This window comes from Neolamprologus brichardi, chromosome 2, assembly GCF_056152115.1.
Source record: "Neolamprologus brichardi isolate AB-2024 chromosome 2, ASM5615211v1, whole genome shotgun sequence".
NCBI lineage: Eukaryota > Metazoa > Chordata > Actinopteri > Cichliformes > Cichlidae > Neolamprologus > Neolamprologus brichardi.
The window spans coordinates 11,943,142-11,969,545 of NC_142105.1; the positions used below are offsets into that span (position 1 = coordinate 11,943,142).

The following is a 26,404-nucleotide window of genomic DNA, read 5'->3' on the forward strand; positions in this document are numbered from 1 at the left end:
TTCCAAATAGGTAGAGATCTTCAGCATCTTCGATCGACAGTCCTGCCAGGCACACGATTCTCCATTTCTGCCACCCGTCCATCGTGTATCCGGCAGGGAAAGTGCCACCCGGACACTCAGGCTCACCTGAGCCCAGACTTCTTGTTGAAAAAGGGTGTCAATAGCATTCAGGGACCAGTTGATCAAATCCATAATTCTCTTTTAGGTTTTAGAGAACAGACTGTGAGAGGGTGTTCCAGGGAAAAGTAATACAAAAAACATGAGACTAGACAAGGACATAAGAGGCTAAGCAGGGAAGATAAGGGAGAGGAGGAGAATTTCAATTTCAATTTTATTTATATAGCGCCAAATCACAACAAATGTCGCCTCAAGGCGCTTCATAGATACAGAGAAAAGCCCAACAATCATATGACCCCCTATGAGCAAGCACTTTGGCGACAGTGGGAAGGAAAAACTCCCTTTTAACAGGAAGAAACCTCCGGCAGAACCAGGCTCAGGGAGGGGCGGCCATCTGCTGCGACCGGTTGGGGTGAGAGAAGGAAGACAGGATAAAAGACATGCTGTGGAAGAGAGACAGAGATTAATAACAGATATGATTCAATACAGAGAGGTCTGTTAATACATAGTGAGTGAGAAAGGTGACTGGAAAGGAAAAACTCAATGCATCATGGGAATCCCCCGGCAGCCTACATCTATTGCAGCATAACTAAGGGAGGATTCAGGGTCACCTGGTCCAGCCCTAACTATATGCTTTAGCAAAAAGGAAAGTTTTAAGCCTAATCTTAAAAGTAGAGATAGTGTCTGTCTCCCGAATCCAAACTGGAAGCTGGTTCCACAAAAGAGGGGCCTGAAAACTGAAGGCTCTCCCTCCCATTCTACTTTTAAATACTCTAGGAACAACAAGTAGGCCTGCAGAGTGGGAGCGAAGTGCTCTAATAGGGTAATATGGTACTACAAGGTCATTAAGATAAGATGGGGCCTGATTATTTAAGACCTTGTATGTGAAGAGCAGGATTTTGAATTCAATTCTGGATTTAACAGGAAGCCAATGAAGGGAAGCCAAAACAGGAGAAATATGCTCTCTCTTTCTAGTCCCTGTCAGTACTCTTGCTGCAGCATTTTGGATTAACTGAAGGCTTTTCAGTGAGTTTTTTGGACATCCTGATAATAATGAATTGCAGTAGTCCAGCCTGGAAGTAATAAATGCATGAACTAGTTTTTCAGCATCACTCTGAGACAGGATATTTCTAATTTTAGAGGTGTTGCGCAAATGGAAGAACGCAGTCCTCATACAGAGGAGAAAAGTGCGACCGCCTTCGCCAAGAGCCAAACGAGAAAAAAACCCAACAAAAAACCCCCACATCTGTAAAGACAGTAACAAATTTTTAAAAGCTTGTACTTCAGTAACTCCTCATTAATCAGGAACTATGGATTAAAGTACTGTAGTGTACTGTAATACTGAAAAAAATGTAAGAAGAACTTCAGATCCTGAGTGTGTGAGGACAGAAGAATCAGCCTTATTTCAATATTGAGGGATAAAATTTATATGTGAGTTTGATGGTTCTGTTGTCTTTGTGATTACAGGAGCTGCCCTCAGATTCAGACCTCAGCACCACCCAGTGACAGCAGACAGATCATCCAACATGTTCACTGCAAAATGAACTGATGAAGTACCACACATGCTGTAGTCAAAGCTGCAGCTGTTTTATTGATAAAGTAAAGACAAAAAACCAAAAGGATTAATCACTCATGTAACTGTGTCACTATATATCAGCATTAACAGGACCTCAGTTTTGTGTTTCACAAAGCTGCTGATCTCAGACCTGCACAGCTTCCGTTTTAAACACTTGATGTACTCAGCTGCATGAAGAGCATATGAGATTTTCTCTAACACAATTAAATAAAACCTGATGAAGGTCAAAGGTCGTCACTTGTATGTTGAACTACAAACTTGTCATCTGGAATTTTTTCACTTTTTTTTTTTTTTTTACACATAGTGTGTTATTTACCATAAAGTGATTCAGAGTTATTCATACCAGAGTAACCAGAGAGGATCACATATTTTTTTAAATATATAACTTTCTACAGGACTGAATATAATATCTTTATGTAAAAGTCTGGAGCCTCTGGGGAGTATCTGAGTATTTATAACATTACACAAACCAAAGGTCTCATCACAGTGTTGATGAAATGCTGGGTTTATCCATCTCCTGTGGCGGGCCTACGGAGGAGTGCTGAAGATTTCCCTGTGAGGGAGCTGCTGGTGAATATCATGAGTCCTGCTTGATCAATGCGATGAGCTTCAGTGTTCCTGGTGTTTCTTAAATGATGCCTCTTACAGCGGGTCAACAGAACTTATGGCACAGGACAGCTGTGATGAAAGAAAGGGAAGAAGTTTCTCCAAACCTCTGGACCCAGGAAACCCAGCTTGGTCCTGATGGCCTCCCTCACTAGTTTCTCTCCAGGGTGAATGTAGCTGTTGATATAATATGGACTCTATTTAGGGTTGCCAACTCCCTGAGAAATAAATAAGGGACACCTCGTGGCCAGGGCCGGGCAACCCAGTTGTCTTCACCCTTCCCAGTGTGGTGAATTTTTTAGCTCTTTTTTTGTGTGTGAAATTATTTTTTTAACCATTTGACTTGAATTAGATTTAAGTAGATGCGTATTCTTTGTGATATCAAGACATGGGAAACAAAAATCATTTAGGCATTTATTTTTAGCTCAAAATGACAACATTAACACAATAAAACAGGTCTCTTTCTTAAATGCTTAACTTTTGAGAATAAAAGTAAATCTTTCTTTAAAAGAACTCTGTCCTGCTTAACTTAAAATTATATAAATTAATAGAAAACAATAGAAAGAAAAATATTCTTGTAACAGTGCACATTTAGTGCATTTAGTGCAATTGGCTTCAGTAGAGGCATTATTTCAGCTTTTGCTCCCGTTTGTAAACCCACTTGTTCCCATGATTACGCATCATAACTCATCATCATTATTCATCTATGTATTACTTTTATGTATTACTCATCTATTTGTTGTAATCATCTATCCTTGCAGTTGTTTATTACACAAAATAAATTATATTATCACACTTCTGGCCACATAGCGCTGATATTCACTGCACATGCCCATTTTAACCTTAACCAGAGGGTTTAAAAACAAACAAACCAGTGTTTACATACCATATCTGCTTCTGCCGTGGCCTGGTGGACAAAAATTGGTTAAGGGTTCCCCGAGCTTTCACGCCCCTCATGTTCTTCATGTGCCCACCATTAGAAGCATGCCTATGGAAAAAGTGCGCCGGGACACAGTGCAGTGCGCTTTATAGGTGTTATCGTGCACTTTTCCAGCCAGGTGTTTTCCTTTTCCCATTCTTCCCTGTACTTTTGCAGCCTTTTTTTCTTTCTCTGAGAGGAACAAACATTGCTGGTCTAATGCTGGGCTTACGCTGTGCGATTTGTGGCCCATTTTGAGCCGATTTTTGAGTCGTGCGACCAATTTGGTGATCGGCCCGATTTTGGCCTTCATCGTGCATGTGTAACGAGAAGCGATTAACACCTCACGACCAGCTCCCGATCATCAATCGCTCGTGAGGGTGTCACCGCAGCCGCTCAAACTGCTCACGCGCAAACACGTAAACGTCGGTGAAAAAGACGGAGCAGCACGGCTGTGCAGCGTGTGATCTGGACACAAGCGATGGAGGCACAACTTGTAGAACTTTGGAAAGCTCATCCGAGCCTTTTCGATGTGGCATCACCAAATTATCACGACGACCACAACAACCGTGAAAATAGTTGGATTTACATCGCTGCTCAATCACAGCTGCCTGATCAATGTTTTTCATTAGCAATTTAGCAAAGTTGATGGTGGCGTGTGTCTGTGTGAGTGAAAGACAGAGACTGAGAGCGAGCGACAGATTTTCTGTTATAACCTTCATTTTATGGAGGCACAGTGTGAGCACTCGGGTCGCATCAGAGCATCAGGCGGTATAGTGTGAGACCCTGCATCGACCTACGAACTTATAACCCATGGGAGCCAATCGTGCAGTTTGAAAATTGCACAGTGTTTGCCCAGCTTCAGGTGTACTGTCGTCTGAGACTTGCACCGCGGTGTCGGCGTTTGTTTCCCTGTTGGCCATGCTTTTTGTTGTGGTCATCTGTTGTCTTCCGGTATTTTCTCCGCAAGCGACCTTTCCTCAACCAATGAGATGAGCGGTAATCTGAATTGTCATACTCGAATTGTCATAAGTGTGCTGTCAGCTCACTGCTCACAAAGCAGGAGCGGGGCTGGGAATTATGTTTTCAAACAAAGCGTTAATTACATTAAAACTTATAGACTACTTTTGATTCTCACTGTATTACGGGACAAAGTGCGTCCCTTTTCAGCTCAATACGGGACGTGTACTTTTGTTTCTAAATACGGGACGATTCCGTTTTTTAAGGGACGGTTGGCAACCCTAACTCTATTATTACAGTTTTTCTCCATTGGTTTGGCTCATTTCTTGAAACAGAAATTACATTCTCAAAACTCTAAGATCATTTGGCAAAACACTCTTACAGTTTAGCACAACACTATAGCTCACCTGCAAAAGCTCATATCTCTTCCAAAACTGTTCACTCAGGCTTCAATCTAAATCCCTTTCTCATTTAAACAGTCAGTGTCTCCAAAATGGCAAAGATCCTTCTCAATAGCTTTGGCTCATTTCTCGACACAGATCGGACATTCTCATCATTCTTGGTGCTTTTGTCAAAATAAACCTGGATGGTTGATCACAACAACATGGTCCACCTGCAAAAGCTCATATCTCCCCTAAACAGTTCACTCATGTGTCAAAACTACATTTCTTTCTAATCTGAATAGTCAGTGCCCCCAAAATGCATCGTCCCTTTGGCATTGTGTGAGTACTGCCATACAGAATGTTTAGATGTTTTGTCAGTATGGCATAGGACCACCAATATACAACAGAAAAGAGTAGCCTCCAAGGTTTGACATCACAGATTGCACTCACACTACCAAGGAAATGATAACCATTTTTTATTCACACGCAAAGAAAGTTTCATACATATGTAAAAAGAAAATGTACATTACAGTAGTAAATTGTATGAACACAAAATCAAAAAACAAGGACTTTTTCAGTGTTCGCTGTACTCATTCTCCCGCTGCACAGTGACTGGAATACTTCTCTAAACTGTATAAATTATGTAATTCCATAGTTTACAGTAATTTGTTCAATATATTTCTTGTCATATTTAGTATCAAAACATTCCACTAGTCCTCTCCACCTGCTAGTATAGACCTACCACTGTAGGCAGATGCACACAAAATCTCTACAGTAAGTTATACATTTTTTGCCTCACGCACAGTGCCCTGTCCTATACAACATATAATTCCATCATAGATTACATAGAGTACATACCTGTTTTCCCTGCGAAAGGTTTGGATGATGGAGGAGACTGTAGAGCGAGGCACATTAGGCTGCACTCGACAACCTGCCTCTGCCATTGTGAGACCATGGTTTATGACATGGTCTATAATTGTGGCCCGAATTTCATTCGGGACAGCACAGTGTCTTCGTGCTCCTCGGCCTCCTCTTCCCCCTATTCCTCTCAGTCCTCCTCTTCTTCTTCTTCTTCGTCCTCCTCTTCCTTGAGGAAGAACTTCCCCTTGTCCGTTTGCTTGGCCTTGTCTATCCATGTTCAGAGATCAGACTGGCTCTGGTCAAGCTCTATACATCTGTGTTTGGCAGCACACAATCATGGAACACACCTGTGTGGGACACCTAGTTTCACCTGACTGTCAATGACTGTCATCAGTTTATCAAATATTCAAGGAAATTCATATTTGGTATTCATGGTATTATGTTCTTGACCAATTTTGACGATTGAACAGACAGTTGTGCATGCGAGTACTTATACAATGAAATCATGCTGACATGTTTTGGAGAGAATGATCATTAGACTGAGAATCAACTAATCAGTTTAGATCTACAAGATCTATTCATTTGGAAAATGTGCTAAATGTGGGCTAACTGTATAACTGTAGGCTACTTGTACTTAATCATTTGCAAAGATGCACTGAGACAATTGAGACATGTACTAAGGCATTTGCCATTTGATAAAATGAATGAGAAATGCCATTCTGTTGTGAACATTTGCCAAGAGGTTTGGAGGTTTGTCCATGTTATTTTGAGAATGTAATTTCTGTTTCAAGAAATGAGCCAAACCAATGGAGAAAAACTGTAAATGAAAAGAACAAATTAGACTACACTACTGAGACGTTCTGCTGATGTTTTTAAAGTATCCATGTTACCAGGCTGTAGAGGGCTCTGAAGATTTAAACAGTTTTAGATCCATTACACTCACAGCCTTATGTTAAAATCTCAAAGGACAGCATTACATTTTTGATATTAACAGTAACTCTGGGCCTCTGTAGAGTGTGCAGCTGATCTCATCGCTGTCTAAAAATGGTTAAAAAAAAAAAAAACAAGTGTTGAAGACTATTAACAGTAGCAGGTGTGTAGCATCGCTAACTAGCTAGCAACAAGTCTCCAACACAGTGCGTATGCTAGCGGCTAATCTAACTAACGAATTAACAACAGAGTGATTTTAGAACTATAAGATGATAAGCTGTGTGTCTTTTTTATAACAGTGACATGGTTGTATTTACCTCTCACACATCTCAGCATGGTGCAATGTGTCCTTAAAAATCTTACAAAACTGGACCAAAGTGTGAGGTCTAAAAACTATCTACAGCAGAACAGTATCTGAAAGTGAGGGGAAAGAAGACAGACATCTCTACTCCGTGTTAATAACACATGTTAACACAGAGTGGTGGCTCAGACTGCCATCTTACCTGTGATCATTCAAACACTCTGGTTAAACAAGCAGCTAATGATATCTTTAGTCTCCAGAGTGTCGAAGAAAAGCTGTGAGTTTTACCAACATTGCATGTTAGTGTCTGCGTGCCACTCAGGCGAGGTTCAGCTTTAAGCTTTACTGCTGCACACAAACACAAGACACGTTCTGCAAATTGAAGTGAAGCAGTGGGAGGTGAAAGTTGCTGTGTCAGCAGTTGTGGCTTTTAATTAGCAGCTGTTTGCAAAAGGAAATAAGGAACGTGGTCCCTTTGGGCAGAACTGGTGGCAGAAAGTCACCTAATTGTGTTTTTCCATTCAGTCCGGCTGCCAATTGGCTCCATTGTGGCTCCTTTTCAGGATTAATACAAATCTGCTGACCAGTAAGAACCTTAGAGCCAGACATGTCCAGTTTCTGCTCCATAGAGTGAAGTCTGGTGACAGTGGTTAGCATAGAAATGTTAGTATTTCTATTACATAGTATTTTTATGGATGGTTGCAGTCATTCAGGTACTAATTACTAGAGAAAGTCCTGAAGCTCTTATAAAGTGAGTATTACATTTCCTATATGGGTTCATGCCTTTAACCAGAGCGCTGATGAAGTGAAACGCCGTCCACAGAAGCTGCGGCTCAGCCCTCGGACGGCCCCAAGAGGAAAACGTGTTTCCAATAATGACATGGTGTATATGAAAAAGGCATTTTCTTCAGGGATTTTAGTAATTAGAGACTTTTCTGTTTGGCCTTTTGTCCAGGTGTAAACCATGTTTTAGGTCACTGAAAATGAAGTTTTTATCTTGCAGCGTCAAATTGATGTCATGAATATCTGAGCTGGGGCTTGTTGTCGCCATGTTGGTGTGACGAGCAGAGGGTAATTCAAACTGAGATTACACCAGTTCACATGTGATTAGCAACTTATTGGCCAAAGAAGATACTCCAATAATTCCTAAAATAAAAATAAACATCTTCATTTATTGAATAAGACTCAAAATTGGAGCCCAAAACCATAAAACGATCTGAAGAGTGTCCCTGTTCTCAGTCATCCTAAGTAGCTCAGAAAGGAAGTGACTGGCCGACTTTAAGTTCACCTTCATCCATGTCGTCATAAAACTTAAATTGCATTAATAAAAACTATCAACCATTGTTAAATTCCACAATACTGCAAAATGAAGCTTGTAGAAATTTGAAAAAAAAAAAAATGTAGAAAAAAAGAAAATGCCATTTTAAATTTTTATACAACAAGTAGCACAAAAACATCGGCAGATAGTCTGATTAGCCTTACTTAAAATAATGGATCAGGACCCCCTTTAAGCACAGTCATGTCCATCCATGGTAGCTTTGATGGCAGGAAACATGCCCAACAGAAACCAGCGCCTTGGACTCATTGGAGGATCGTGCTCACGTTCATGACCACGAACAGTCTACACGCTGAGCTAAACGCAGCGTGAAGCAGCTCATGCTAAATATCCCAGTCCAGTTAATTTAATTCGATCTCTGGCCAAGCTTCACAGGGAAAACGAGCCCCAGCGGACCCTCCCCTCTCCCTCTCATTTGTGTCAATTAGGCGGTGGAAGGATTACTCGGACTGCTTCTGTGGCGCATGTTGAAAAGCATTTGCACCTCGGGGAGCGGAGCACATGAACCAGGCAGAAACGCTCACACAGGCAGCTCCAAGGTCTCCGTCTGGCCTCAACTTCAATTCTGCAGAGCGGATAGGCAGCAGAGGCTGATAATAAGCTGCCCTTTCTGGACAACTACAGTTACATCTAACTCCAAACACACTCATGCATTGGTAATATATAGGGGCTGATGTTCAGTCATACCAACTGCTCTGATGCTCTTACTCTGGGGTCATCAACAGTGTTTTAACCATGTGTGCTACGAACAACTTCGTTTTCTACCTCATTTGTCAGGATGTGATGCCAAACGTCCAGTAACAAATCCCTCTAAAAATTTCCAAACCCAGTTCCGGATCGGCTCCAAGAGTTGGCGAGTTTTCAGATCCTTATGATTCAACCTGCTAACATGAAGAGACTGAAACGCACGAACTTGGACTTTCAACATCTTTATTCTGAGAAAGTAAAGAGTAAAGAAATGAGAGCGCTTTAGCAAATGAAGGTCTCACACATATGAAGGATGCAGGCCGTCAGCTGGATGAAGTTTGGAATATTTTACATTTCATGATGTTTTCATGCTGAAATGCACTCATTTGATCAGCTGCAACCTGACACTTACGACAGAAAAGGAAAATTAAAGTTTAGATGAGTATTTACATGTGCAAACATTTACGATGGATGGATATATACACACACAGAACGACTTCCAGCCCTGCATGAGGTGGATTTCACAGGTGAAGGGAAACCAGAAGTCTGTTATCTAATGCCACACGGACAAAGACACACGACAGCACAGACGCTTCACTGTGAGGCGTCGACAACACCTACAAGCCCGCAGTTAAAACTTGCTATATTAGATACATGCAGCTAAAACCTGATGGTGTTTGTAGCGACTGATCATCGGGCACTAATGCAGCTGTAATATTCACAAGAACATCTGGCACATTTTTAGGGGGTTTTAATCCCTGCACACCTGCCACACTCCTCCCAGAGGATCCCGAGACCCTCACAGGCTCTGCCTCTTGCACCTGTGACCTTGTTCTGTTTGTCACCGCTCACATTTTGACCCAAAGCTGAGAGCAAGAGAGCAGCTGTACTGTTTAACAGCTGCTGTGTCATCCTAGTGAGTCTGCTGTGATGAGATACGAACGATCTCCTGGCACTTCGAGGCGTTCCCGTCAGAACCGCTATGACCCTCGACCCAAGCAACAGCGGATTTTTAATTTTTTAAAGCGATTTTAAAACTATAGTCAAAGTGAATAAGGCAGAAATCAAAGTGCTAAACAAACATGTTTACTTCTAAACTGGGGGCTGCATGAAGCGAAGGTGTTTTACAAGGCTCCAAATTGGATGTTAAAAACTGAGGTAGTTTTTGACTAAAACACCACAAACAATAATCAGTCAAAAGAATAAATTACCTCTAACCCCCGTACCATCTCCTACCTTCTCCATCATCATTAATCTGTTAGATTGCACTAAAAGGATGGACTTGATAAAACGTGACTGTCAGGTACAAACAGAACATGACACAGCAGTGAAACATCGAGCACCACAGGTTCTCCATGCTCCTTAATCGTAGACATGTCACAGATTTATCCTGACAGCTGTGATGTCCAACAGCAGCAGATAAAATGAGATAAAAGTTCAAATGTGCACTAAAATGGTTTCAAATGGCCCGAGCAGGCCTCCATCCACCCGCCGGGAGTCACGCCACTTCATCACTGAACCAAGAAGGTGGATGGCGTCTCGTCGCGCTTGTGTCCGTTGCGGGCAACGATCTCCACGATGGCAATGTAGGTCCCCGTGACGAAGCCGATCAGCCCCACCAGGCTGATGACGAGGTTCTTGACTTTCACCGGCAGCGACAGGCCCTCGCCGTAGAAAACGATGAGCTGCAGCAGGGGTGGGAAGATGAGCGCCAGGAAGCTGCTGCTGACCGAGCCCACCAACGAGATGACGAGGTCCAGCTCTGGGATCAGGATGGCGAGGGCACCTGGGATGCGAGAGGAGGAAAGAAGGACACAGTGAACAACATCATCTTTAAAGTGGAACGTGGCCTCAAACATTTCTAATGAGCTCAGTGCTTCTACAGGAAACAATCCACGGTTCTCTAAAAGGTAATTTTCCTCTGGGCGCACACCAAACCCTCTGTGGGATTTCCAAAACACTTTTACTCATGAACGACTGTGAGGCCAAAGGTCAGACTGCGCAGTGATGATGTCACACAGGAGATGTTCCTAACACACCTGGACCAGCAAACATGTCAGACAAAGGAGGATTATTCTGAACTGTGAATCGTGCAAAGCTTATCTAACAGACTGGTTATTACCACAGAGCTGGAAATGAGAAGAGAAGGTGTGTTTAATGAGCAGTTTCAAACCTGCTGGATCATGGTGTGGCCGCTCAGGTGAACATTTGTCATACTGAATCGTCACCTGGTGAGCGTTGGATCTCAGTGAACGCTTGACTGCCAGACCTTTTGTTTTCGATGATTAAAGACGAGTGTCCTCATCTTTCCTGATAGCGAGTCTGTTGCCCATTAATTTTTAAATCATGGGCAACATAAAGTTGGCGCTGAAAAAGGAGAAGTGACGGCTGAGAGATGAAGTGAGGTCGGAGAGCAGCAATAGCCAGAGGGGAAGGCGGCAAACCGAGGAGGCGGCGGGAGAGCCTCCCACCATGTGGAGTTTGTTCTCACGTGTTGGTAGAAGCGCCGACCGTGACACTGAAGTCACCGGGGACCTGAAGTGCCTTCACCTGTTGCCGTGGAGATGGGCATAAAGGGCGATGGCCAACCGTGCTCGTACAAAACAAGCGGCCCGGTGACAGGACGTCAAAGCGTTTGCCTGGAAATGTTTGCACATGAGCAGGTTCAAGTCATGCTCCTCTCTGTGGCGAGCGCACGGGACAAATCAGCTGATAAAAGATTTTCTCAACCAGAATCGATCGTGCTCAGATCTGTCAGATTAACTTCTGGGGCAACGGCAAAGTCGAGCTTTCACACAACAAGAGCGGAAACCTGTCATCTCTGGGGAACGGCTCCTGAAGCCTGCTTTTCAAACTCCATTTGAAGCTTTGCAGTTTACCGAGTCATCAAATGAGGCAGGAGCTGTGAGGCGAGTGAGGCTTATTAGAGAACATGCTGAGCCTCTCCGGGGAGGAGGCGTGGTCCCTGGAGAGGAGGCGTGGATCTTCAAAGTGCCGGAGAGAACACTCTGAGCACGCTAATTTGGTCGTAGCACTTTTAGGGCTTCAGAGACAAAACCAATTTTTTCTGCCTGGGTTTAAAAAGAGAGAGAGCATGCTACACACTGAAAGATGAAGACTAGGAAGGCTGGGCATCACATCATTGTATACGGATTATCCATTGTTTAAATGTCCCGGGCAGTCGAAACGGAGGTAGAGCTGTTGAGAAATGCTAGGAGCTAACTGGGTGCTAACCGTGTCATTCAAAAACATTAACTGTTGCAGTGTTGGCAAAGAGAGGAAGTGACGTAAGATTTGCGCATGCGTGGTACCGATTGGAATCTACGAATTTGGACAGCCTTTGTTGCGTCGCTGTGACGAAATCGGCCTACAAATGCGGCCTCAGGAGGATGCAGCCCATGAATTTGGACACCCCCTATAGCTTACATTTATTCTGTAAATAAACAATAAGGTGACATAAGGTTTACAGAGTCAAAGTTCAAAGACAAATCAAATACTACATGATGTTTATGAACACTGTGCAGGAAGGAAGCAATCACCTGACTGATTCTTACATAGTACATCAGGAGGAGTGACAATCATGGGCTCAGTTTACAGTGTTTAAAACAAGTAAATTATTAATCATCAATCCTTCAACCAACCAAACATTCAACCAGAGTGGGCAGCCTACCCGTCTGCTGAGGCTTAAAAACATGTACAGCACAATGTCATCGGCATAGACATTAAAAGAAATTCCAGAAAAAGAAAAACAATACAACTGGACCCAGCACTGAACCCTGCAGGAACCCTCCACAGGTTAGAAAAGCAGTGTCAGAGAACCAACTCACAGAGAACATCCTTCCGCATAAAACCAAAAACAGAGCAGAGTCACAGATACCAACTAAAATTTTCATTTTAAATGACTCAATAACAACAACAGCCGAGAGAGCATGACAAGGTCTCTCCCTTCTGTGCTGACCTCGTCATGCCTTTAACCACACCCCCTCAGGTGTAGAGGTAGGGCTGCAGAGCGTACAGCATCAGTGCATCTCAGTGCCATTACCCTCTGTTCAGACGGCATGTGTATAACTTTCTATTTAAACCCACCAGCATCAACAGACACTGGGAAGGCCGGGCTGGTTTCACAGCCAGAAGAAAAATGGGGGTGCGGTGGCTTTTAGCCTGTCAGCGGGAGCCTGTGAACTGAGCCAAAAGCTTTTAAATGAGAGATGGACCCACTACCTTCAGCTGCGTCCAGCAGTGGTGATGCTCCGAGGTGGGATCACAGACTTTTTGGAAGGGCTTTGGTCTACTTTCTCCACAGGGAGTCAGAGGGTACCGGCGCCACTGGCAAACACTTCCCAGAGAGGAAAGCAAGCCCGTGGCGGCGGCAGGCAGGCGGGCTCTCTGATTGTCTGTTGCTCGGTGGACCGCACCTCATTAAAGATGTCGGGGGGGGGGGGGGGGGGGGGGGGGGGGGGGCTCAGTAACTCCCAGGCATAAGTTAAAGTTGGCTTTTTTTGGCAGAAGACTAAACTCCACAGAGAAAACGGCTCAAACTGTGAAAGCAGTCATTAGCTTAAAGAAGTCTGTGCTGCGTTATCAACGAGCCAGAGCCAAAAAGCTCTCCGCCCATGAGCGCCACTCCAGAGACACACGCTCAGATTGATTTGGCCTCTGGGAGGGAAAACACAGGTTATGCTGCATTGTATACATTGCTCTGGTCTGGTATTTATCCCAGCTGTCTACTGTTTATATTTGATTCCTGCACAGTTGGTGTGGAGCACCCATAATTTCATTGTAAATGCAAAATGACAATAAAGGGCTATTCTACTCTACTCTATTTTGCATCAGTGGGTACTTTAGCAACACTCTTACTGGATCTCATTCTGAGAGAGAGAAAAAAATATATATATTCTGCACGCTAACTTCCTGCAGCAGCTGCACAGTTTGCCTGCTTTGAGTTTAAAACCTTATTTTGGGCTTTTTCCAGAGCCGAGGCCATCCTTAGTGTGACACCTGGCCCGTGACTGAGCCTCGCTCCTCCTCTTCCTGATTTTCCCCGATGATAACTCTGCCCTGTTTATCCATATTCCATCTTCTGTCGTTTGAATCCTGGAAAGTTAGGCTGTAAATGGTAAATGGACTGCTTCTTATATAGCGCTTTTCTACTCATCTGAGCACTCAAAGTGCTTTACACAACTTGTGCATTCACCCATTCACACCCATTCGCACAAGCACATTTTTCTAAGGGCTTTATAGCTAATATTCACACACATTCATACTCCGGTGGATGCATGGGAGAGCAATTTCGGGTTAGTATCTTGCCCAAGGATATTTGGCATGCAGACTAGGGGAAGCCAGGAATCGAACAACCAACCTTCCGACCAGTAGATGACCTGCTCTACCACCTGAGCTACAGCTCAGCCATCCTGCTGCTGTTACTTCACCTTTGCCTGTCTCCTTGAAATGACCTTTAGTATCACACGCTGGAAGATGCTCCACAGACGACGGGTTTTCCAACTTTAATGTGGGAAAGCTGGCTGCGTGCCTCGAATATGAAAAGGATTGCTTCAGTTCTGCTCGTGGACAACGTCAGAGGAGCTTCTGTACTCCAAAGGAGATGGGTGTCACCAGTGTCACTGCTGTCAGCAAGAACAGGAGGCTACGGCTCACACAGACTCTCAAACCTGGACAACAGAAGCTGGAGAATCGTTTCCTGGTCTGACGAGTTTAAAGCATGGATCCATCCTGTCTGTGTCCGTGTTCAGGCTGCTGCTGGTGTGACTCTCAGTACCAGCTGAGCATCATTTAAACTCCACAGCCTGCCCGAGTGCTGCCGCTTCTTCAGTGTTTTTAGCAGGATAACAAAGCTCCATGTCTCAAAGCTCAGACTGGTTTCTATAACATGACCATGAGCTCACTGCACCTAGACGGCCTCCACAGTCACAGATCTCAGCTGTGTGATGATGTCACAATGACGTCATGAAAACCCGGACCAAAATCCTCGAGGCTGAGCTCAGACACCCTTCAGAGGAAGCTCACTTCAGCCCTGTTATATCTTTCTGATGAGCATGTGTTGCAAAAGTAGATGATGATTAAAACTTGGAATATTTACACCTGTTACAATCACAAAGACACATTTGCAAACTCTCTTTGATGCTTTTTCACAGGAAGAGGCAGCGTACCTTAATTTTTTAGGACATGCCCGAAGCCCATCTGAGTAATTGCGACTCCAGCGAGGAATAAAAAGAGTTTTCACTTGATCAAGAAACATAAGTCTGCCTGAGGAGGGACTCCATCCAGGTCAGAGCTGAGCAAAAGTCTAAACATCTCCCTGCGATTCAATTACAAACTTTTGTCGGAGGGGGTGGATGTGTCCTCAGTAAACTGCTCTTTTAGATTGTACGGGAAATGGTTAGAATTTCCTCGGAAAATAAATTGATTATTTGAGCCTCTGGGAGTCACTGTGAGAGCAATCAAACTGGTCGGCCAGGTGGAGAAAGGATGCACAACCCCACAGTTACTGGTTCAATTTACCGTGGCTCATGGTTGTTTGAAATTACAAAGGTAGAAGGTAACAGAAGCCGTCACTGCAGCTCCTCCTCCCCGTGGGCGAGTGGGGACTCATTTAATCTTGGTGGGGGGGTGGTGGGAGGTGGGGGGCGTCTCGGAGCTGCAGGGGCTGTAATCAATTTGGACTGACATGATTATTTATTTCTTTTTATTCAACCAGGAAAGCTTCTTTGAGCCACGACTGAGTTACAGACGGAGAAAGCACGATGTGATAAATGAAGTAAAAGTCGTCCGTCTCTCTGCCGCCATGCTACATCACTGCCGCTTTGCTTCAGTTGCAAGGAAACAATTACTTCCTGTTAATGAGAAGCTTTACCGTGTCTGCATCACAGAGAACTGCAGGAGTCACAGAGAGAGCCCTCTCCGTTTAGAAATCACTGAGATTCAGACAAGCACCGGCAGCGAGACAACGTGCTCTCGAGGTAAACAACACCTTCCCCGTGCTCTCCGTCCTCAGGTAGACCATTGCCACGTGAATGTCCGTGACCCTGTCGGACGTTTTAGGAGCACTTTGTCTCCCTCGTGGCTCAGACTCCACATGAAGGCAGCGCGACAGCTCTTCCTGCGTCTGACACTCAGGGCTCTCTGAAGTCATCACAAACACTTGTTTACTTCTTTAAATGCAATAATCTCACTGCAAACACTGACTGCCTAATTTATCCTGCCATGATGCTCTCAATTTTTTCCATTCTGCTCCTTTTTCTACTGACTTAATGCCAGCAATTGCACCCACACCCGTGGTTAAAGTATCGCTGTAACTACAGGAAACGCCAGAAGAAGAAAAGTGAATGAATATGACGCTCGAAGCTGCACACACATGCACACACTCTTTGTGTTTCTCTCTCGTCTTTCTCTCAAACAGCTGCTGACGACTTCAGTTATCGGCGTCTGTGACAGTGAACAGGTGAAGAAGAAACGTCCAGCGGTGTGTGCGGTGCTCTGTGCAGCTTTGATGAAGAGCTCGGCCCGATTAAAACAGACTTTTGGAAACACACACCTGAGTGTTTGCTCTAAGCGCAGAGTTGGCCTCGAGCAGCCGCTGGATTTCCTGCCAGAGCAGTTTAATAAGCATCAACCCGGCTGGTTACAGCGAGTGCACGGAGGCGTTCGCCTGCAGCTGCAAACACGACAGTTGTGGGAAACCACTGCTCTGTGGCGTGCGGCCGTGAGGGAGGGAATGATGGATGTGGCTCGATGTATAAATGTGAGCTCTAAGAAGTTCCGTTCAGTTCAGTTCATTTTTATTTCAAACATATACATTCACCAACATTTTATAATATCATTCCATGCAGTTGTTTGAAAAGGAAAACTGATGAATCTCAGACAACAGCAGCGGGCAGCAGCGAGAGGAGAGGGAAACGCTCTGATGCGGTCTCACATGATTCCCTCCTGTTCCAAAAGCAGCAGCAGGTTTAACACAGAAACTCTGATTTTAAACTTAACAATCCAGATGCAACAGTGCAGTTTATACACAGCGTCCTACAATCTGATCACAGACACTGAGGAACCTCCTGATTCACCCGTCTTTCAACAGTCGAGTTCTTCAGCTCCGTCCTTTTCTCCATTAACTCGTCACCTTCTCGAGGTGCTAGCCTCAGGGCGGGACTGAAACTTCAGCTTCAGACATGGAAAAGTTGTGAATTTTTTTTTTTAGCTCGTGTCTCATCCCGCAGCGTACAGCTGAAAACAAGCATGACAAACGGGAAAGAAATTCACACACACACACACACACAGACAGACACACACACACCTCGCTGTCCTGCCCGGCAAACACAACCTCCGTTAACCGTTATGAGTGAGAGGGCGCCTGACACAGGACACAGAGGGGAACCTGCCAAAGTTACCTGTAATCACACTGAAGTGGACTTCCTGTTCGCTTGGCTAATCAAAGTGGCCTTTCATGTTCCTTTTTCGTGCAGCACTGAGGTTCTCTCCCAGGCCCACCATGAGTGGCTTTGACACACAGCAGGGGGGAAATCATGGTGTCTAACTCATTTAGATTCACCACAACAAAGCAAAAATGCCACATTTTGCTCGTATTTCCTGACTGTAGCTCAGGTGGTAGAGCGGGTCAGCTATTAACCGGAAGGTTGGTGGTTCGATCCCAGGCTCCAAGGCCCAAATATCCTTGGGCAAGATACTAACCCCATGTTGCTCTCCGATACACCCATTGGAGTGTGAATGTGCATAATGTTAGACAGTAAGCACTTCACAGTTTAGAAAAAGTGCTTGTGTGAATGAGTGTGATTGGGTGAATGAATTAGTTGTATAAAAGCGCTTTCAGTGCTCAGATAGAGTAGAAAATTATGTAATTACCAGTCCATTTACCATTTACTATTCAAGCAAAGACCTTTAAAAAGGCTGAAAACATAAAACCAAGTGAAACAGATTCATCACCCCACCCTCTGTTTCACGTCTGTCTGTGAAACTGACAGACGTGAGAAGGAAGTTTTACAACATACCTCAGGTTCTCCCACAGTCAGTAATTTATGCTTTCATCCATCAACTACCGCAGAGATCCTGAGCTGTTCCCAGACCAGCAGAGAGTCTACCACAGGGCCTGCTCCCAGAAACCAGATGCTGAACCATCAAACATGGCTGTGCACCGCCTGCACGCCAGAGTCCCTCCCCTGCCTCAGATGCTGTAGTAAGCCACCCTAATGAGGAAATTAATTTCAGCCAATTCTAATCCCAGTCTTACTCTTCAGCCTTTACCCAGACCCCTAACCCCATCCCCACAGGTGTGGACTCGGTTGGATCAGGCCTCTGTTCACCTCAGCAGACAGATAAAGTGTCTGCATCATTGCAAACCCTCCCATCGCTCATGGATACAATAGGATCCCTCCACCTGCCTCACACACCCGGAACAGAAAAGATTTTTACTGACTAACCCAAGTACTTCATTTGTTTCACTGCAGCCTTCACACTCTGCAAAGCCATGCAATGGGCCCTTTAGCAGGCCTCCGGGCCACATGTATGACACCCCTGATACAGAGTACAATAGGAGATGGGGAGGGAAAACAACCAACGTGTGTGGGGTGCCCGAGACGCTGACTGGCTGACCGTCGATGTGCTTATCTGCAGGAAAAACACATCCACTGCATTTTAATCTAACTCCCTGGACAGAAGCATGAGAAGTGGAGGAGAGGAGGGTGGAAGTGTAGGAGGATGGAGTTGCAGGGCGAGCCTGACCTTCCCCACCCAGCAGGAGGTCTGTGCTAAACACAGAAATCCTCAGGCTGACCTCTCTACTTGCAGCCCAGCTCTGCTTGCTGTGTCTCTTTTAGCTCAGAGAGCCGATGGTTCGGTTAAAATGTGCGACGTGCAGAATCATTTCTCGTGTGTGACCTTTAGGGTCGATTATCAGGTGAAACCTGTATTCCCCGATCTCACAGTGGGAGCTCGGTGATGCAGTGATATGGTCAAAAGCATGTGGACGCCTGACCACATGCAGCTTTCATGATTTGGAAAAACAAATGCAAGGAATAGTTTGGGTTAGTGGATAAGTGCTGTGAGCAGGTACAGTTACGCCCCACACTTCCAGAAATAAGCGGAAAGACTCAACGCGACTGCCGCTCACTAAAACAAAGTGTTTCCCTTTAGCAGTAACCGGACACAGTTCACTGTGACATGAAAACAGTTTTACCGTTCATGTCAGCCAACAGGAGGAGGAGAGGGAGGGGGTCACCTGATAGCTGGAGTTGAGCGTGACTAGAGCTGGGCGATATATCGAGTTTTTAAAAAATATCGATATATTTTTATACGAGATATAAGATGTGACAATATCGTTTATATCGATATAGTCTATGTTACGTTATAACTATACTTGTGGAGCCGCAAGTTTGCCTCTCTTTCGTCCACTTTTGTCTTTACGCAACGTTACTCGGCCTCGCCCCTCCTCCCCCATCGCTTCACCTGCAGGAAGCGACAAGATGGACACGGCAAATCTCCGTTAACGAGTTACTGCGCATCGCTGGACACCGTCAACGTGTTAGCTAGCTAACCACGCTAACAAGCTAACCACGCTAACAAGCTAACCACGCTAACGCCATGCAGCCCAGAGGCGCTGCACAGCCTAAAATCCTTTCATTTTCTCAAAAGTTGACAGCGCGCCTTATGTATGAATTCTGGTTGTGCTTGATGGCCGCGAACCGATTTTATGTGGAACACAGCGCTCAGCAATCTGTCAAAAATGTTTTAGTACGACTTTGCTAAGCTACAGAGCTGCAGCGCTTCATGGATTGTCAGAGCATTACGGCTACCGAGGAGCCTCGCGGAGTGATACGTACTGTGCTTCAACGTAATATTACCCTACTGTGTATAAGGACCATAAATGGCACCTGTTAAGAGACGTGGTTACGAAGAGGATTTCAAACTCCAGGCTGTCAGTCACACAGTAGAAGTTGGGAACAGAGCAGCTGTGAAATCTGTCTTTGTTATTATGCTCAGCGTCTTTTAGTTTACATTTTGACTGCACAATTGTGAGCTTTTTGTTATGCACAAAAACAACATTGTTTTCTTTTATTTATGGAGCATTATTATTTAATAAATGTTCATAATTTATTTTTGAGTAAATTTTATGTACATCTATGCTCTATGTTAATAAAAGTGCCTGTGTGACATCTGGGACACAGCTTTGACTAAGAACTCCCTTTTTGTTCTTACTTTATGGCTTTAAAAAAATATATCGAGATATATATCTTATATCGCCGTCCAGGTAAAAAAATATCGAGATATGAATTTTGGGTCATATCGCCCAGCCCTAAGCGTGACTCAGTCATGCAGTGTGAAGTGGATTTTTCACTGATGTTTAAATATTTATCGGTTTCTCATCTTTGCATAAACTGTATGTGTATTAATGCCACTTCCTGCATGCTGTGAATAAACCAGCGTGACCTCTCATTTATAGCCCGGCTTGTCTTTTTCCCTGCGGTGGTCTGAAATGCTTCGGCCCGGCAGCACCAATCTGGGTCCTGTCTCAGAGATCGGTGATGATGTGAGGGTGAACGCTCTCTGCAAAGAGACGCTGACTGGACTGCCCAAAGTGCTGACCTCAACCCCTTCCAGCAAATTTGGGATAAGCTGGAACCCTCCGGGCCTTATCGTCCCGCATCAGGATCTGAGTAATGCTCTTGAGGCCGCCTGCAGCCGGGTCCCCAAATCTGCTGCACAGCCTGGAGCCAGACGAGTTTAATGCCAGTGTGGACTGCACCTCATTTCCAATTTATCTGAATTTAATTGAGTTAGAAAAGTCTCTTTTTCACACGGAAGTAATAAAAAAGGACATTTCCATTTCATTTTAAATTCAGTTAATTAACCTCTGAAGACACTTTGTCTGCTTTTCCTCTCCACGTGACTACGTTACTTCTTCTAAAAATACACGCTGCTCCATGTCAGATCTTTGACTCAGTTTGTCAGAGTCACAGCGTGGCACAGGTGAGCCGAAACAGGTGCAGGAAGCAAAGGCCAGAGGAATCCGTAAAAGGTGAACGTGTGCACACATCATGTTTGTGAAAGGGTAAAAATACGACAGCCGGCAACACACAGCACAAAGTCCCAGCGGCACGCCACCTCTGTGCCACAGAAACAACAAAGAGAAGAAGAAGAGAAAGCTCACGCGACATCCACACGTCCTCTCTCGTTCCCATCAACAGCTCAACAGCACATGCTAGCTGCTCAGCTGCAGCCTGTGGCAAAGTGACTCAGACAAAGGAAGCACGCTCAGCGCCACGGCGAGTCTCGGCACACGCGGCCACGCGGTGAGGGTTAACGAGGAAGCTGGGAACGTTAATGAAGAGGGAACGTCTGCTTCTGTCAGCAGGGACATGAAATCCTGGCCATCTTCATCACAGCCACACACACACAGAGCTTTTAACACTGATGCTTCAAATTTAACCATTCATCTGGTCCAATCTGACATGATTGAGACCCAGGAACTGCTGACTGCTGTCAAACATAAGGCCCGGGGGCCAGAACTGGCACGGCAAAAGAGTCCAATCTGGCTCACGGCATGGCTTTGAAATACATGACAAAGGGCGTAAACTTTGGACTTTTATTTGCCTCCAAAATAAAAACTACACCGGAGTAACTGAATACGAAAAAGTTTCTGTTTTTAAAAAGAACGGAGATGAGATGTAAACAAACAAAAAGTTTTACTTTTTAAATAAAGTTTTCTGCACACGTATTTCTTACAGTTGTGCAGTTCCTGCAGCCGCGGTTCTTCATCATGTAGAAAGTCGTGCTTTTTCTGAGACTCAGAAGGGGCGGTTATAGCGCTCGCTCCTTGAGGCTACAGTCCAAATGAAGTGAGCCGGTCTGGCTCATTGAGGATCACGGTGGACTCTAATGGTTCATTGTGGGAAACAAGTTCCTGCTCAAGTAAGTAAGTAAGTAAAATTTATTTATATAGCGCTTTTCACAGATAAAAATCACAAAGTGCTTTACAACACAGGAAATGGGAATATAAAAACATTTAAGGTTAATAAACTAAGCTTCGGTGCAGTTGTTTAAAGAGCCCGCAACCTCTGAAGTGTTTCTACACTTCTGCACTATTTAGAATCTCGTATTATTAAAGAAGATGTTTTGTTGCTTTGCAGACAACACTCACAGCTTCTTCTTCACACTTCAGACATGTTAGAAACCTGTTTTAAGAATGAAAAGTGGAAGCTGAAGCTTACAGTGGTATGTGACGCAGCAGAGTGCCGATGCATATCTTCATCTCCAGCCCCAAAGCAGAGGCTCTTCTTCTCATGCTTGTGGCTTTTTGGCATTTCTAATGTGATCAAACGGCAACAAACGAGATGTGGCCTTCAGGTAATCAATGTGAGACACAGCAACGTAACAGCATTGACTGTAAGGAACACGGCCAAGTCATGTAGCATTCCCACCGCTGCCACTCAGAGGCTCTCTGATCCCCAGCAGTTGTCGCAGCTACGCTGAGTTCCTGCGCTTGCCTGCCATCTCTCTACTAAATTAGAATAGAGTGCTCACTTCAAAAGAAATCTGCCTGCGCTGAAATGAACTGACCTTTCGTGCAGGAGTGCAAGTCAGAGTGACGCTCAGCAGAGTGAGAGGGAGAGTTTGCTCAAGGCCGTCCACTTTTAACTCTAATCTGCCCGAGAGCTCACGCGGAAGCAAGCGAGACTCGGCTGGCCAGCAGCTCTTAGAGCGCCAAACACATTTGGGACATCAGTCAAAATCACTTCCTGTGACATTTTCCATCTTTGACCGATCACACTGCAGACAGATGGCTGCAAATGTAAAAACAGCAACGTTTTTACATTTCGAAGACTGAGACGCAAGTCTGAAGGTGACTCATTTCTGCTCTCCTCGAGTATCAAAATTTAAAGCCAACTTTCTTTGTTTTCAAACCGTTTAAAACACTTTAGAAGAGCAATGCAGCACCTCTGTATAATCACACACTACACACATCAGTCACTAAAATACAGAATACAGCAGGAGACAGTCTCAGAGGCATCCTCAGAGCATCTACAGACAACAGCGTGCTGCCCCAGTCTCATCTCGTATTTACATTCAAAAGCTAAAGTAATCTCCTGCTCACACATGTGCACGCAGTAGCGGCACAGTCCCTGCTGCAGCCCCTCCTCCTTTATCACAGCTTCCAGCAGAGAATCCCACCAGACGCTCAAGTGTTTTGATTTCTCCTCCTGTTGCTGAGCGTGGCCACACTCATAGGACAAACGAGCTGCAGACAGCTGGTGCGCGCGCATGCCTTTATTAGCTTATCGGGATGTGTGTGCAGAAACCGACAGAGCGAGGCAAATTCCATCTGCATAATTCAATCAGAGGCAATGAAGTAAATGAAGTAAATGAAGATCAACAGTGAGGCGTCATTCATGTGGAGAGCAGCGAGGATGACCTGAGAGCAGGAAACGGTATTCATCTTAAATAATCCGATAAAGCGCCCACGTTACAAAGACCCGAGATTCCTCCCATGACCAGCGTTTCCATCAAATTAACATCTCCACATGTGACACCTCTACAGACAGTGAAGCCTGCTGGATTTATGGGTTACCTGCTGCACTACAGCAGTTATGTTTGTGGATTCTCCGTGTGCCGTTCTTCTAGATGTTTAAGCTTCTCTAACAGCGAGCAGGAAGCTCATCTCAGCTGTCACGCATTTTCATTATTTTTTAAATAATGAAGCCTTTTAATGATTCGCTCCCATCATTACAGGAGATGATCACACAACAGGTCAGAGGTCCATTTTTACCTGATACCAGGATCACCTTCAACCCTGATTCCTCCTGGGTACAGTTCTGCAGTACTTTTAGAGTCACCTTTAGAGTCCGTGTGGAGAGCACACCTGAGCCTCACACTTTTTTTAACATAACAGACCCAAGAGGGCTCAGTCTTATTGTTGGATGCAGAAACTGTATTTATTGACTACTTTTATGGCCTTTATGATTAAAAAAAACAAAGACTTTAAATATGAAAATAATCAGTCTGTACTTCAGTGAAGATTCATTATCATCCAGTGTCCTGATCCTAATCTTGAGGCCGGCAGATGTTGAGCAGCTGATGGAGGAGACCAACAATAAACAGCTGGTAGTTGACGTTAACTACCAGTTAAGCAGCAGGGAGAGAAAGTCTGCTTCTGTGCTTCCAGTCTGTAAGGTCTGTGAAAGGATAAATACACCCCCACTTTCAAGAACTGCTCAGCCTTTAATGTAAATATAATGATCCCCCAATAGGTGGAAGTGTGCCCCCTGCTGACTTCAGCGTGACTCAGCAGCGCTGCACACAATCAGGCACGAGCCTGCAACACAGTTAGAGAATGAGCGGTCATGGCCAGATGAGAATCGATTGCAATTGGAGGACTACTGTAGCTATAAATAGCCTGGCGGGGCTATTACGGGGAACTGTTGGCTACTGCTGGAAACCCGGAGGAGGGAGAGGATCAGGCGAGGGAACGCATGTGAGACACGTGGCTTTGTTGTCCCTTCACTCGCCACCTCAGAGGGAGGCCAGACAAGATGTGTTTATCAGCTAAAGCTGCACCCACAGTTGGTCAGTGCTAAGAATCATCCAATCATAATCCTAAAACAGGCACTCAGATGTCCTGGGCGGTACCGTAACCTTAGAGCAGCCATATTATTGGTCAGATAATGTCATTAAAAGCACAAACGCGTGTCCCAGATGTCCAGTCCAGGGACTCCAGTTAGCTGAGGTGAAGCCTAGCAGACAGCTAGCAGCTACAGCCACCTGTGGTGCCATCCGCCTGTCAGTCAAAGAGGCCCTGTACAGCTGTTATGAGGGTGAAATTATCTACAGCATAGGTGTCAAACTCTGGCCCACGGGCCAAATTTGGCCCGCAGCCTAATTACATTTGGCCCATGAAGCCATACCAAATTACTATTAGAGCTGGCCTACTGGTATTATACAGCTAATATATATATTGTTTAGTATTAAACTTTGCTTGTTCCATATTCAGTTTTTCAGCAAAATGTGTTTGAGTCCATAAGAAAAGATTCATTCTTATATCTGGAGGAATAAATATATTTCAATAAATATTAACATTAGCCCGCGACTGATCTACAGAGACCAAAACAGTCTGTACCAGCCTGTAAGCACGTTTCTTTTAACACAGGAGTCTATGGGGAGTGGCTCATTGCTGCCTCTGCTGGACACCAGAGGAACTGCAGCCAAACTTTTCCTTGTGGACATTTTTAGATTTTTATTTAGTCCAGGAGTTAAAACAACAACAAAACAAAAGATCCAGAGCTCACAGTCTCAGTGAGCTCCTTGTGTGCAGGTTCATTCACACAACAAGTACAAATGAGTCTTTTTCATGTATGTCTGCTGTTTTTTAATCCTCTCTGATTCATTAGAAACACAAACAGGGATGTTCCAGGTACTGTGGACTCTGCATCTGTGGAAGTACCTGGAACTGATTAGCCACATAGGGGCTCGAGTCAATAGTTCCACAGGAACCAGAACCAAGTCCAGGTAATCAGCTGAAACGACTGTTACTGACGGGATTAAAGAGCAAAACTCAGCAGCAGCGACCTTCTAATGGGACGCTTCTGTTACTATGTCTAAGAGTAAATTACTCTGCTGCCCCTTTTAGCTCCGCTCTAGATAAAAGCACAAAGACAAGAGAGGAGCAGATTGTACACGTGCTGTTTGCCTCATTACGGCTTGTTAAAGAGCCTCATTTGTCAGCGGGGCCTTGGCTGTGGTGCAGACTCTGTTTTCTTTGCAGAAATGAGCCTAATAAAAAATACAATAAAGGAGGCGCCTCACAGAAGTACACTCAGGAGCAGCCACACCGCTCGCTCTGCTCTCCCGCATCAGCACACACCACTAACATGGGCCGGAGCTGATGGCAACTCCAAAAGCAGACCTTTCATCTGCTGTTAAGGATACACGACAATTTCACATCAACCTAAAGCCGTGCTTCTCTGTGAAGCTCTGCAGTCTGAAGACTACAGAGAACAGAATCAAAGAGGTTGAACACAGAAACAAGCAAGCATTCCCACACCAGACCCAGGATACTCCTCCTGCCTGGATTGGCTCGCCCGGAGTCATCCTGGTCTGATACCTCCTGGGGGAAGAGCTCAGAGGAAGACCTCGCAACCCCAGATGGGGTTTGGTGACAGTCACGACAGTTAAACGGTGAGAAAGGAAAGTACCAAACTGCTTATAACAGATCAGGGTCTTTGGTCTGGGTTTGTTCTCTAAAGAACAAAGGCAGAAATTAGATTTCTTTAAATTGATTCCCCGCACAAGCAGTAGCTGACCGCAGACCCGCTCGTACTTACACGTGAAGATGACCATGACAGCACGCAGCAGTAGGTCGATGGCGGTTTCCCACTGATCTGGCACGCAAGCCACCATGGATGGTATGAGGATTTCTGCTGGGACATAGAACTGCAGGGCGAAGGTGATGAAGATCCCGAAGCAGTACAGGAGCTTCACGACCTGGTACATCCTGGAAAACGGGGAGGAAGGAGTGGAAGGAGTCAAGGAATGTGTGGAAAAATTTGACCTATCCCGCTCATTTGCTTATTTTTACTCCTAGATTCTCCTAGAGTAGCTTTGCATGACTCATAGTTCAAAATAATGCTATGTTTTAAACAAGCCATTTCGCCTCCCCACTCTTTGAGTGAACTTTCTTCTGATTGGCTGCCACTCACCTACAGTTTAAAGA

The 26,404-nt window shown here is 44.8% G+C and overlaps 1 protein-coding gene across 2 annotated transcripts in view; it reads right to left on the reverse strand.

Moving 5' to 3' along the window:
• Positions 1-8,902: 8,902 nt before the first annotated feature.
• slc36a1 (solute carrier family 36 member 1) overlaps positions 8,903-26,404 on the reverse strand; it is a 30,706-nt gene continuing 13,204 nt past the window's right edge. For both annotated transcript variants that reach the window (XM_006797640.3, XM_006797639.3), the window contains exons 11-12: positions 26,016-26,185; positions 8,903-10,462 (exon numbers count right to left, since the gene is read on the reverse strand). In XM_006797640.3, coding sequence (XP_006797703.1) covers positions 10,188-10,462; positions 26,016-26,185 — 445 coding nt within the window. In that variant the 3' untranslated portion in view covers positions 8,903-10,187. The remainder of the gene's footprint in view (positions 10,463-26,015; positions 26,186-26,404) is intronic.